Below are 14,609 nucleotides of genomic sequence, written 5' to 3'. Positions count from 1 at the left end.
ACGGCTACCTACCTGTAACTATTTTCACTAACACACACTAACATATATATAACCACATCACCCTAGTGCATTGCTTTCCAAACTGTGTGTTGCGATATGTTAGTGTGTCGGCTGCAGTGTGTAGTTGTGTTGCAAGAATGCTCCCTGAGCTCCTCCCAGGGCTGGAAAGGGGTTAGTTTAACCTCCAGTTTGCTAGCTCCACCCCCAGAATGCATGCCACACCCCTGCAGGCGGTGCCCCACACCCAGAATGCGCGACAGCCCCACCCACGCCTGCTTCCCGCCCCCGGTGCCGGAGCATGAAGCTCCGCCACTGAAGGTGCCAATCCTGAAAGTTCTACTTTCTATGCAAGCCAAATCAAAGTTCTGTGCCATCCCTATCCCTGCATTTAGTAATCTAGCCCATATGGGGAGAGGGCTACATTAGAACCATCTCTTTGATGGGCTAGATTACTATACGCAGGGAGTTTTTCAAGGAGGGGACTTTTTGAAAATAGGACTCACCACCTGAAATGAGTACACTTGAGAATTCTACTACCTCATTTTTGGGAAAGTGTAGAGGAGTTTTTACTTTTCCAATATGTATTCCCTCTCAAGATCTATCTATCTATCTTTCTGTCTGTCTGTCTGTCTATCTATCTATCTATCTATCTATCTATCTATCTATCTATCTATATCTATCTATCTATCTATCTTTCTGTCTGTCTGTCTATCTATCTATCTATCTATCTATCTATCTATCTATCTTTTCATAACATTTATACACTGCTTGATTGTAAAGCACCTCAAAATAGCTTACAAAAAGAACAAAACAATGAAAATTATTAGTAAAAACAATTAAAACGATGAGAAGATCAAAGCCAGCAATAAACTACAAACCTGGGTAGGCTTGTCTAAGCAAAAATGTTTTTAGCAGGTGCCCAAAAGAGGACAGTGGAAGGGAGTTCCAGAGTCCAGGTGTCGCCACACTAAATAATCTCTTACAAACGCAGACTGGGTATTATGTGACAATTCTGCAGATTGGAGCAGTTGAGAGGGCCAAGTGATCTCGCAGCTCAACTGTCCCCAAACCGCTACAGTCTTTGTATACTGATAGTAACCCCTTGATGTTGGCCCAGTAGCACACCGATAACCGGTGGATGTCTCTTGATCCTGTTATTTCTCACTGAAAGTGTGGCCGTTGCTTCTCCTTACCCTGCTAGTAGCTCCGATCAAATTAGGAATTTAGAGAGGTGGGAAATTCATGCAGAGCAGCAGGGCAAGAACAACGGCTTCATCCCACCCCCTTAATTGCAGCTTCCGTTGCTTTCTCTGAACATCATGTGCAACCGAGGGGACCTTAATAACTCACATTTAATTTAGGTCCCCATCTCCTCTCTTCCTTTACCCATAATAAAATAATTACTTCCCATAATTTGCCACGGAATGCGACTGCCTAATAAATAGATGCAAGAGTTAGCCCATTACACAATAAGCGGGGAGCGCTGAAACATGTGTAATTTGTAGGATTACAAGAGCAACGATTAGGCTCTCGGAAACAGAGCGAGGCAGGCAAAGAAAGATTGGCTCCGAGGTTGCTACCCCCGACACGATTCCCCCAGAACCTTCACACACACAGTGGGGCAGAACTAACTCTCTTCAAGACCAATTCACACATTGTGTTGTTGTTGTTGTTGTTGTTGTTGTTGTTGTTGTTGTTGTTGTTGTTGTTGTATTTTAAACTGCTGCAAGAATGGGGGATCTCAAACTGGCTTTCCCAGCCGTCAGTCTCTGGAGGTTTACTCTCTGCGCAACCAGCACTACGTTCTCATCATGTTGTTGTTCAGTCGTTCAGTCATGTCCGACTCTTCGTGACCCCATGGACCATACGTTCTCATCATAGAATCATAGAATCATAGTGTTGGAAAAGACCACAAGGGCCATCCAGTCCAACCCCCTGCCAAGCAGGAAACACCATCAAAGCATTCCTGACAGATGGCTGTCAAGCCTCTGCTTAAAGACCTCCAAAGAAGGAGACTCCACCACACTCCTTGGTAGCAAATTCCACTGCCAAACAGCTCTCACTGTCAGGAAGTTCTTCTTAATGTTTAGGTGGAATCTTCTTTCTTGTAGCTTGAATCCATTGCCCCGTGTCCGCTTCTCTGGAGCAGCAGAAAACAACCTTTCTCCCTCCTCTATATGACATCCTTTGATATATTTCAACATGGCTATCATATCAGCCCTTAACCTTCTCTTCTCCAGGCTAAACATACCCAGCTCCCTAAGCCGTTCCTCATAAGGCATCGTTTCCAGGCCTTTGACCATTTTGGTTGCCCTCCTCTGGACATGTTCATCATATCGCATCTAAGCAGTGACCAGACTCAGACATGCACAGCTTCAACCAAGTTGTAGCATCACATTCCTTTGAATCTTAACTTCACTGACACTGGGTGCTTTATTGCTGACCTACCCTTGTCCCTGGCTCCTGATAGTGAGTAACCATTTTTTAGGACGTTGCAGGAATTTATGTAAAGGTTGGGGGGGGGGGTTTGCCCCTCCAGCAGATATCATACACAAACACCCCGACTACCAAAATTGACACAATCACTTCGGCAAATGTCCCCACAAAACGCCTTCATCATAGTTCCCCCCCCAAAAATCTCTATTCAATGCTGCGCATTACCAAATGTAACAATTCACTGATAAATGTATCTATGTACTGGCTCCCTGGGAAAACATTCAAAAGTCATATAAAATTGCTCCAGTATGGATTTGAACCATTCCAACTTTGTTCTGTTCAGGAAAGGAACGGCTTACGAAGCGGGGAGTCTGGGATGTGGGAATCCATTATCCCTGAAATTTGGGATCATGTACACAGCAGCTTCTTGCACAAGAGGTAACCACTGGCATCCTGGCAAATGGGTGCCAGGCAGGCAATCATCCCATGGACTGGTTCCATGGAATGGTTCCAGATTCAGGTAGGTAGCCGTGTTGGTCTGACACAGTCGAAATATATACTGTAAGAAGTGTGCATGCACACAAAAGCTTATACCAAGAACAAACATAGGTGCCACTGGACAATTATATATATATTCATTCCAGGAATGGATTAAGTTCTTGGTCAGGCCAAAGAAGTGAAGAAGTGTGATTAACTTGGCCTGGGAAATCAGGAACTTGTAAATATTTCTTTTGTCTTACTTGATGGGCGTGAAGCAAAATAAAAAATATAAAAAATTCCTTCCAGTAGCACCTTGTTGTTGTTTAGTCATTCAGTCGTGTCCGACTCTTTGTGACCCCATGGACCAGAGCACACCAGGCACTCCTGTCTTCCACTGCCTCCCACAGTTTGGTCAAACTCATGTTAGTAGCTTTGAGAACACTGTCCAGCCATCTCGTCCTCTGTCGTCCCCTTCTCTTTGTGCCCTCCATCTTTCCCAACATCAGGGTCTTTTCCAGGGAGTCTTCTCTTCTCATGAGGAGCCTCAGCTTCAGGATCTGTCCTTGCAGTGAGCACTCAGGGCTGATTTCCTTCAGAATGGATAGGTTTGATCTTCTTGCAGTCCATGGGACTCTCAAGAGTCTCCTCCAGCACCATAATTCAAAAGCATCAATTCTCCGGCGATCAGCCTTCTTTATGGTCCAGTTCTCACTTCCATACATCACTACTGGGAAAACCATACGGACCTTTGTCGGCAAGGTGATGTCTCTGCTTTTTAAGATGCTGTCTAGTTTGTTATTGGTATGAGCTTTTGTGTGCATGCACACTTGAGGTGGAGGTCAAGGGAAGGATGGGGACAAACCTGATGCTCAGCTTTCTGTCACCAGACCCTCCCAATTTGTGATGTATTTATGATGTATGCATGATGTAATTTTAGGGGTGTTCTGGGTATCTTTGTAAAACTGATAAAAGTGGGAGCCATCCTTTGTTCTGGGCTTCTTCCTGCTTCTCCCATGTGGTGGGGTGGAATTCCTGTTGCAACAGTCCTTTAAAATAAAGGCCAGGCCTACTGGCTGCTGTTTTGCTCCTATATTCCTGGCTGGTGTCTTTGTTTGCTAATCCAAGGGAGCCCAAGGATTTTCATAAAACAAGGTCCAAGGGCCACATGACCTCATTGGGAACTTCCCGGGGGCCACAAGCAAGTAATTGGCAGTGCCGCAGGTAAGAAGTGAGCTGGCTGGAAGCAATGGATATGACTGCCACCTTTGAAGAGATGGCTACATTGCAGTCATGCAAAAGTCAGGGGTTTCTACACCCCCCCCCCACACACCCCATCACCTCTCTCCATTCAGGTGAGCAAGAAGCAGTTCAAGGACAATTTCTGCTGGGCAAAACCACGAGGAGGATGCAGACCAGGACTAGTGAGGGGTGTGAGCTGGGCGTGGGTGGGTGTGGTCTGGAAAGGGGTGTGGCTTGGAGGAGAGTCCCGAGAGCTGGATAGAGACCCCTGGAGGGTCACATTTATCCCCTGGGCATGAAGTTCCCCCCCCTTCCCACAGGTTTTGCAGTCAACACTCTCCCTTTCCCCCTTCCTAGTTTATGCAACTGTGTCTCCAACATTTCAGCTAACTCCAAATAACTTTGCACCTAAATAGCACCCCACATCGAAATTATGCAGGGCTGCTTCTATATACACAGGTAAACTCCTCCACACCATCACATCTGTGGATATGTGGCATCGGGGAGAAAGGGGTGTGTGAAGGGACCATCAGATGCAAGTCGGCACTCATTTCTCCAGTCACGGCCAGCAGAAAATATGCTCTCTATAAAGCCTCAATTATACTCCATGGCTATGGGAATGGACACCATTTAATGGCCTGGCAGCTGGCAGGGATGGAGCTGAATTTTGCTCGCTCTGTGTTTTTAAGCAAACAGTCCCAATTTGTGTCTTCCACACACACACACACACGCCGATCAGAACGCAATTATCCTCCAGGTTTCACACGTCTCAAAAGCCTAAATACAGACTGCAGCTCAAAAAGCACCAAAATGTGTTAAAAATTTAATATTTTAGGATGAAATGTTTTCTTTTTTAAGAACTGTGTGCATTGAGCTGCCATTAAATGCAATTTTGGCACATCTTTTTCTCTGATGGAAATAGCAGATTGATATGAAAGCGGATGGAAATATGTGGCATTGACACAGACCAGAAGTAGACAGCTCTGTCGTAAAAACATAAGAACCCTGCTCAATCAGCATCCTGATCTCACAGCAGCCAGCCAGATGCTCCTATAAGAAACCTGCAAGCAGGGCATGAGGGCAATAGCACTCTGCCCAGTTGCAATTCCCACCAACTGGTCTTCAGAGGCATACTTCCTCAAACGATGGATGGTAGAACACAGAAGAAGAAGAAGAAGAAGAAGAAGAGTTTGGATTTGATATCCCGCTTTATCACTACCCTAAGGAGTCTCAAAGCGGCTAACATTCTCCTTCCCCTTCCTCCCCCACAACAAACACTCTGTGAGGTGAGTGGGGCTGAGAGACTTCAGATAAGTGTGACTAGCCCAAGGTCACCCAGCAGCTGCATGTGGAGGAGCGGAGACGCGAACCCGGTTCCCCAGATTATGAGTCTACCGCTCTTAACCACTACACCACACTGGCTCTCTAGCAACCATGACAGTTCTGCAAACTCCTTTGACCTGCAACTGGCATTCAGAGACACGTGGCCATTGATAAACTCGTCCTCCTCCATGAATTCGCCTCACTCTCTTTCGAAGCCGCCGAAAAGGATGTCCGCATCTTGCAGCTGGTGCAGACGGATGGTTTTCCAATCACTTGTGGGATTACATGGAATGCCTTGTAAACAAGCCAAAGGCTTATGGGAGGACCAGCAATGTCCTCGGCCAGGAGACAGGTTCACCTGCTGAACAGCAGCCCGAAGGGGGAGATGATGCGGAGTGACTCCACCTTCACCTGATCAGCCTTCAAGGTCACAGAGCAGAAGGCACTGATCAGAACCAGCTGGCTCTGGGCTTCATAAACAGCTTTCAGCAGCAGTCAGGTGCTGGAAACAACGCCTGTGGTTCCTGGCCTACCTTGCTGCTACCTGCTCTCTATCTCAAGCCTTGGCTCTGTGATCATCTGAATTCCCTGGCCCCTGGACTGGACTCCTGGCTATGTGATCATTTGGATTCCCTGACCTCTGGACTGTCTGACTTCATATCAGGAGTGCCAACTTGACCCCAGGGCCGTGGGTGCCATGCAGTGTGCATGGTCCTGCCACCAAAATTTGTGGGTGCCCTGCCCCTTTATGGGGAACTTTGTGAGTGCTCGGGCACCCAGGGCCCCAGGGAGTTGGCACTTATGCTTCGTATGTGGATTCTGCTCTCAGGCAAGTGCTCCTTGGCAACCTCTAGCCCAGGGGTCAGCATACTTTTTCAGGAGGGGGTTGGTCCACTGTCCCTCAGACCTTGTGGGGGGCCAGACCCACCCTCTTCCAAAAGCACCCCCTGAAAGGACCCCCCTTCCCAAAAGACCTCCCCGAAACGACCCCCTGCCACTGCCACTCATGCCGCAGCTGCTGCAGCCACCAATGCCGCCTCGTCTTCGGCAGCCGCAGCTTCTGTAGACAATCAGAAGCCGTGTCACAGAAGTCAGTCCCTGTGTGGCGAGGCCTCCGCACCGGTTTAGCAGGGGGACTGACCGAGTGGGCAGCAGGGTCCGCAAGACCCGCGGGCCGGATTAACGAGACCAGCGGGCCGCATCCGGACCACGGGCCTTAGTTTGCCGATCCCTGCTCTAGCCCTTGCTCCTGGGCAATGGGAATCAGACGGGGCTACAACAAGTAACAAGGGAAAACTTCCACGAAAAGAGAGCTAGCCCACCACAACTGGATCTTCCCACAAAGAGTCAACATGAAACAACAGAAAGTGCTCAGAGGCAGGAAGCTTGGTAACCGACAGTGCAAAAGGAAAGCATCAGAGTTGGCCGGCTACTGATGTAATATTTGAGGATTGCTTCATTGACTCATCTTACGCAGGCAAAAAACCGTGCATCTCAAACAGACTTGGGTACCCCATGAAAGAATGGAGGATAAAAGAGGCTTACCTGAAAAATAGCTATCCAAGCATAGCCAATATTATCAAAATTAATAGCTCCATTGTGCGGGTTGAGCTCCCCGGCCCTGCAAATGTTGTAATACTGGTTCCAATTGATGCAGGCGTTTCTGCTGCTGAAGTCCAGGGTGTACGAATTTTGGTTGTAAGAGTCCATGCTCAAAGTACATTCCACCTTGTACTCTTTCCGGTTTGGGATGCTGGAACATTTCTGCATGCCGTTATCCCGGTGGGACGAGCAGATGAACGGATTCTCCTCGCTTTCCTCTGGCCGGTAGTACGGATTCAGGAAAGTCAAGTTGTACGTCCTTGAATGGGAAGGAAGACACAGGAAACTCCCTTATACCAAGTCAAAACTTTGCTGCGTTTAGCTCATGATAATCCCCCCCTGAAATTATTATTTTTGAGAATTGAGTTGGGACTGTTGTATTTTATGTAGTGAGGGGACAGTCCTGAACTGATCAGCTGCTACTGCCTAGCAAAGGGGCAGAAAATATTCTTTCCAGCCTAAATTGCCTTTGGCAAGATATTCTGTACTGGGGAAGAGGGCAACTCGCTCCTACAGGTTTGGTTTTTCCTCTTATACTGTTCCAGTGTTTCTGGGCCAAAATGTACATTAGGGAATTGTTGCCATGCCAAAAACTTGCAACGCAATCAAAGTAAACAAAGAGAAAGAAAACGAAGGAGGTCTTACAACAGGTCTGACAACATTTTGAGGCCTAGGATGACACTCGTCTCCTGGTTCTGACCCCACCTGCATGACTGACGGAAGACCATGGTGAGACTCTTGCTGGCTAGATCTGTGCATGACATTTCCCATCCTTAAAATGACCACTCTGGAAAAATGCTGCTCAGAGGCACTGAGTTCCATGCAACATTTCTGGGTGTGGGCTTGTCGTGTGTACGTGATGTCACACACGTGCAACACACATGTGTGATGCCACGTGCATTGGGAGTTGGAGAAGAAGAAGAAGAAGAAGAAGAAGAAGAAGAAGAAGAGGAGGAGGAGTTTGGATTTGATATCCCGCTTTATCACTACCCTAAGGAGTCTCAAAGCGGCTAACATTCTCCTTTCCCTTCCTCCCCCACAACAAACACTCTGTGAGGTGAGTGAGGCTGAGAGACTTCAGAGAAGTGTGACTAGCCCAAGGTCACCCAGCAGCTGCATGTGGAGGAGCGGGGACGCGAACCCGGTTCCCCAGATTACGAGTCTACTGCTCTTAACCACTACACCATGAGACCCTGGGGAGGCCTTCCTCCAGATTGGAGGGGCTCAGCCCTGTCCTCGCATACTTGGCGTGCCTTGGTTTTGGAACGCTTTGGTTTTGGAACGGACTTCCGGAACAGATTAAGTTTGAGAACCAAGGTACCACTGTAATGGCATTACGACATTGGTGGCTTCATTTTCAGTTGACCCCTAGCATGGAATAAGGCCTGCAGGCCAAAAAAGCCGTTCTCTTCGGGGTCAGACAGCCTTTCTCAGATGCCCAAACATCAGATGCAATCCAAGTCAGGAGGAGGAAATTAGGCAGCCCTCCAAACACCTTTCGCTTAAACACACAAAGCCGCCTGGAACTCTCTGTTTACATTTTTATACTGCCAGGCAGAGTCTTAGTAATAAAAATAAACTTAACGGTGTGGGGAGAGCACCCCGGGCTGCCAACTGTTAAGCTCAGCAGCTCTGGAGTTTTAATTGATGACCAAAGCAATCCCATTTAGGACTGCCCTGTGGCATTCACTTGATACCCAAACTCCCCTTCCTCTACAAACATTTCTTCAAAGAGCGAGGAAAGGTGGAAAATTTGTTTACGGGTTGTGGCAGAAACGAGTGCGCCGACAGAAGTGTGGGTGGTGGAGATAAATGTATATGCTGGAGCAGGCGTGGAGGAAGCTGCCCGGCTACCCGGGGCGGCAAACCTGGAAGCACCTGGGGGACGTGGTTTCGCTCCCAGTACGCATGCAGAGTGTGCGTATGATGCATGCGTCGAACACACGCTGTGCATGCGTGCTGGGAGTGGCGCGCCAACGGCGGTCTCGTCCTGGGTGGGGCGGCCTCACTCCGCAGCTTGCTCGGGGCTCACCGGTGGTGCGCAGCGCTCCGTAGCGATGCGCTGCTGGTGGGCGAGCCCCAAGCAAGCCCATCCGGGGCTCGCCCGCTGACAGAGCACCATACGATGCATGTGTTGGGCGCACGCTGCACCTGCGCTCTAGGAGTGGCGGGCTGCCGGCGAGGGAGCCCTGGACGGGCTTGCTCGGGGCCTGCCAGCGGCGCACAATGCTCCATAGTGGCATGCTGCCGTCAGGAGAGCCCCAAGCAAGCCCGTCCGGGTGGAGGCGAGCCAGGGAGGGGCACCCAGAGTGTCACCCTCTCCAGGGTAGTACCTGGGGTACCCAGGGCTCCCCGCCCCCTTTGCCCCCTCCCTACACCACTGTGCTGGAGGTGTTTTAATGGGGGAAGATTGAAGCTGATCAGGGAGAAGAAATTGGAGAGAAAGGTTCTAGTGAGTTGTGCAGCAGATTCCGGCGACAACACCTGACATTTGACACTGGGCAGTTGGCAACTGAAAGCTGACAATTGGCCAGCGATGACTGGTGCCCATTGGTAGAGCCAAAGTCAGAGAGACCAACGGTAGGTGGATTGAGAGCCAATCACAGGCAGAAAGATAAGCTTCTTCCACACCATATATTTAAAACACTACAACGGTGCTTTAAGCAGTCATGGCTTCCACCAAAGAATTCTGGGAGCAGTAATCCATTGAGAGTTGTTAGGAGATCCCCTATTCCTCTTATGAAGCCACAGTTCCCAGAGTTCCCTGGGGAAAGGGCTTGATTGTTCAACTACGCTGGGAATTGTAGCTTTGTGAGGGAAATAAGGGGGCTCTCAGCAGCCCCAAGGCACTCCAGCTCCCAGAATTCTTTGGGGTAAGCCATGAATGATTAAAGTGGTATCATAGTGCTTTAAAGGCATGGTGCAAATAAGGCCCTAGAGCAGGCATAGGCAAACTCGGCCCTCCAGATGCTTTGGGACTACAATTCCCATCATCCCTGATCACTGGTCCTGTTAGCTAGGGATCATGGGAGTTGTAGTCCAAAACATATGGAGGGCCGAGTTTGCCTTTGCCTGCCCTAGAGCCTACCACAGGCACAGCCCACTAATTCTATTTATTTATTTATCTAACTTAACTTATTGCATTGATATCCCACCTGTCCTCCAAGGAGCTCAAGGTGGTGTAGACGGTTCTCCCCATTTCATTCCCACAACAACCCTTTGAGATAGTTTAAACTGAGAGGAGCACAGTCACACCCCGTGAGCTTCATGGCCAAGTGAAGGATCTGAAGCCTGGTCTCCCGGGTCCTAGTCTGACACTCTAAGCCTTGGGTCCCCAGATGTTGTTGTACCACAACTCCCATCATCCCTGACCACTGGTCCTGCTAGCTAGGGATGATGGGAGTTGTAGTCCAAAAAAACAAACAAACATCTGGGGACCCAAGGTTGAGAAAGGCTGCTCTAAGCACTCTTAATTGTCAGGGCCGGCCCACCCATGAGTCAAGGTGAGTGGACTGCCACAGGGACAAGAAAGAAGAGTATAGAATCATAGAATCCTAAAGTTGGAAGAGACCACAAGGGCCATCCAGTCCAACCTCCTGCCAAGCAGGAAACACCATCAAAGCATTCCTGACAGGTGGCTGTCAAGCCTCTGCTTAAAGACCTCCAAAGAAGGAGACTCCACCACACTCCTTGGTGGCAAATTCCACTGCCGAACAGCTCTTACTGTCAGGAAGTTCTTCCTAATGTTTAGGTGGAATCTTCTTTCTTGTCGTTTGAATCCATTGCCCCGTGTCCGCTTCTCTGGAGCAGCAGAAAACAGCCTTTCACCCTCCTCTATATGACATCCTTTGATATATTTGAACATGGCTATCATATCACCCCTTAACCTTCTCTTCTGCAGGCTAAACATACCCAGCTCCCTAAGCCGTTCCTCATAAGGCATCGTTTCCAGGCCTTTGACCATTTTGGTTGCCCTCTTCTGGACACGATGACGAAATGTCCGGAAGAATTTTCTGAGGGTAAGAGCTGTTTGGCGGCGGAACGGTCTCCCTCAGAAGGTGGCGGACTCTCCTCTTGCTGGAGGTTTTTAAACACACGTTGGGTGGCCATCTGTCAGAGATGCTTCAGCTGCAATTCCTGCATTGCGGGGGTGGGGTGGGTGGGGTGCATCCCTTCCAACTCTATGGTTCTATAATTAAACGCACACACGAGCGCATGGGCAGATGTAAGGAGATGGCCGGTTGACTTCTGAGTATACTTACATTTGAAAATTGGTGTCTAGGAAACATCTGTTCCTCAGCAGCCCGGCCCACAGCTGCACCCCGACGATCCCAAAGATGAAAAAGACAAAGAAGCACAACAGAAGGACATTGCCTAACATAGGCAGAGTATCTAACAGCAGGGTGACGAGTATACGCATACCTGGGGAGAGGGAGAGAGAAGGGAAAAGGGAGGTGAAGGGAGGGCATGAAGCAGGCAGGCAGGCAGTGGTTGATGAAAAGATTCGGCAGATCCTTTTTGCCACCCCCCCCCCGAGGCATGGGAAGGTCAGGTGGTACCCGGTACAGAAAATTTCTTGTCAACACCCCCATTGATTTCCCCCCTCCCCCTGCAAAAATGGTTTTACGTTGTTTCATATTTTCTTACAAAGGAATAATAACAAGTAATAGTAAAAAAAAAAACCTTTTATTTATATCCCGCCCTCCCCGGCCGAAGTCGGGCTCAGGGTGGCTAACATCAGATACATAACATTGGTATAAAATCAAACAACAATTAAATTACCTCCCAGAAACACCTCAAAATCAAATGAAAGTCTAATTTGATGGCTTTCCACAGGGTTAGGGTTGGGAACAGTAAGTGTTCTCTGAACTGAAATTTCAGCCTTCATGACATAGGAAAACAGCCGAGTGAACAGCTATTTTGGTGGAGGAGGGTCAAGATATTGACCGATATGCATGAAATTTCATATATAGCTATATAATCCCTAGTATAGTAAGATAAGACCTTCGGAGCAGGCATTTAAAAAAAAAAATATCAAAAAAATATTTCAAATCCCCCCCCCAAACTGTTCCTTGATAATTTGTCACCCCCTCCATTATGGACCCAGGGCGTACTGCCCACCCTTGCTACACCCCTGCTTCCAGGATCCACTTGGTTCAGATGCACAGCTCCTGCGACCCAAGCCTGCAGATATTTAAAGCACATTTAAAACACACACGTCTGCATTAGGGAGGGAAGTTCGTTGCAGCAAGACCAGGAAACACGTGCACTTCTTCGCCAGCCTGTCCTATCTCTGCCTCTTGCCCTCTTTCCTCTCCTGCTTCCGCCTCTAATTCTGGACTTCTGTCTGCCACAGACTCTCCCAGCTCACTAAGCCCTGTTACCTTCTCCAGCTTTTGATGCCTCCTCCTCCCTGTCTTCTCCTTCTGACCACTCATCGTTGTCCCACCACCACTCCCTGGGCCCTGGGCCTTCTTCCTTTGGGTGTTCCCCCAGCTGGTCCCTCCCACTATTCCTCTGCATCCAACCAGTCCATGACAGATGATGGGAACTGTAGTATATAATAATATTAATAATAATAATAATAATTTATTATTTATACCCCGCCCATCTGGCCGGGTCTCCCCGGCCACTCTGGGCGGCCTCCAACAAATACCAAAATACAATACAAAGTCACAAATTAAAAACTTCCCTAAACAGGGCTGCCTTCAGGTATTTTCTAAATGACAGGTAGTTGTTTATCTCCTTGACCTGTGATGGGAGGGCGTTCCGCAGGGCGGGCGCCACTACCGAGAAGGCCCTCTGCCTGGTTCCCTGTAGCTTTGCTTCTCGCAGTGAGGAAACCGACAGAAGGCCCTCGGCGCTGGATCTCAGTGTCTGGGCTGAATGATGGGGGTGGAGACGCTCCTTCAGGTATACAGGACCGAGGCCGTTTAGGGCTTTAAAGGTCAGCACCAACACTTTGAATTGTGCTCGGAAACGTACTGGGAGCCAATGCAGATCTCTCAGGACCGGTGTTATGTGGTCCCGGCGGCCACTCCCAGTCACCAGTCTAGCTGCCGCATTCTGGATTAATTGCAGTTTCCGGGTCACCTTCAAAGGTAGCCCCACGTAGAGCACATTGCAGTAGTCCAAGCAACAACTTTTGGGTGGCACCACCTTGGCTGCCCCTGGATTAGGACTAAATTCGTTTGTTGACATCTTTTTCCCTGCCACCCTTTGGGCGATACGACTGGCCGCCTTTGTCAAGGCTACAGCTCAACCCATGGCGATGGTGGGAGGGGGGGGCAAGGCCCCTCCTGGGAGAAGCAGAGCAGGGTCGCAAAGTAATTTAGATGAGAACCGGCCAGGAGAGAGAGAGAGACAGTGAGCGAATGTTAAGGCTTTGCCTGCGAATTGGGGGATCAGAAGGGATTACCTGGATGGCTGATGCTATCTGGGATTCATTATACCCTTGCAGTCCGCAACCCCGATTGCTGCCGAGATGCCGTTTGGCACCGGAATGACCTGCTGTTGTTTTCAGCGGTGGAACTAAGTCCCGTATCAAAGGGGACAGCGAGCAGCCGTTGTGAAAAAGCAAACGAACGAACAGCGGCAATTCTAAGCCTGCTTTCATGTTTGTTTGTTTTGTTGCCGGGGGGGGGGGCGGGGGAGCAAAACATCTCTTAGCTAATCGGGTAGCTCACACCTCAGTATGTCCAGCATCCCTTTCTCGCAGTGGCCACCCAGATACTCCGTGGCAAACAGGGCCGGCGCGTGCATTTAGGCCAACTAGGCCATCGCCTAGAGCGGCGAAATGCAGGGGGCGCCTGGAGGGCGCCTTCGCCCTCCAGCCCCGCCGGCTGCTGGGCAGAGCGCGGGAGCGCGAGTTGGCTAGCCGCGCTGCACCCTCCGGCTCCCTGGCGGAGCGCAAGCTGGCTGCGGAGCGTGGGCTGGCGGAGAGGTGAGGCGAGGCGGCAGGAGCACTGGCAGCCCCGCAGCGGAGGCGCCTCTTGCGCCGGGGACCCCGGACGGAGGTGGGCAAGGCGCGCGCGCACAGGGGGTGGCTGGCTCCAGGTTTGTCCACCCCCCCGACCTCCCACTAAAGCAGGCTTTGGCAGGGGGGCGGGACGGGCAACCCGCGGCTTCTCCGCTAAAGCTTTGGCAGGGGGATGGGGGTGGGGTGCCAGAAGATTGGTCTTGCCTAGGGTGCCAGAAGCCCTAGCACCGGTCCTGGTGGCAAACCTGCGAGCAGAGACCTGAGCACAAGAGCAACCCTCCCCTCCTGTAAACAGCGGCAACTCTGCTGTTGGGAGGTCAGGCGAGTGCCGCCGTCCCGCCGTGCGACCTGGTGCCGCTAAGGAGTAAGCCAGGCTTCCTCAACCTCGGCCCTCCAGGTGTTTTTGGCCTACAACTCCCATGATCCCTAGCTAGCAGGACCAGTGGTCAGGGATGATGGGAATTGTAGTCTCAAAACATCTGGAGGGCCGAGGTTGAGGAAGCCTGGAGTGAGCCATCTAAATGTTTGGTGCAGATGCAATCTTCTAAAG

General features: G+C 50.0%; 1 protein-coding gene across 1 annotated transcript in view; it reads right to left on the bottom strand.

Moving 5' to 3' along the window:
• Window positions 1–14,609, bottom strand: part of CACNA1H (calcium voltage-gated channel subunit alpha1 H) — a 393,556-nt gene that overhangs the window by 152,271 nt on the left and 226,676 nt on the right. The window contains exons 6-7 of the mRNA XM_033166592.1: window positions 11,343–11,502; window positions 7,024–7,339 (exon numbers count right to left, since the gene is read on the bottom strand). Coding sequence (XP_033022483.1) covers window positions 7,024–7,339; window positions 11,343–11,502 — 476 coding nt within the window. The remainder of the gene's footprint in view (window positions 1–7,023; window positions 7,340–11,342; window positions 11,503–14,609) is intronic.

This window comes from Lacerta agilis, chromosome 13 (assembly GCF_009819535.1).
Source record: "Lacerta agilis isolate rLacAgi1 chromosome 13, rLacAgi1.pri, whole genome shotgun sequence".
Classification (NCBI taxonomy): domain Eukaryota; kingdom Metazoa; phylum Chordata; class Lepidosauria; order Squamata; family Lacertidae; genus Lacerta; species Lacerta agilis.
This window is presented reverse-complemented; position numbering and strand designations above follow the sequence as displayed.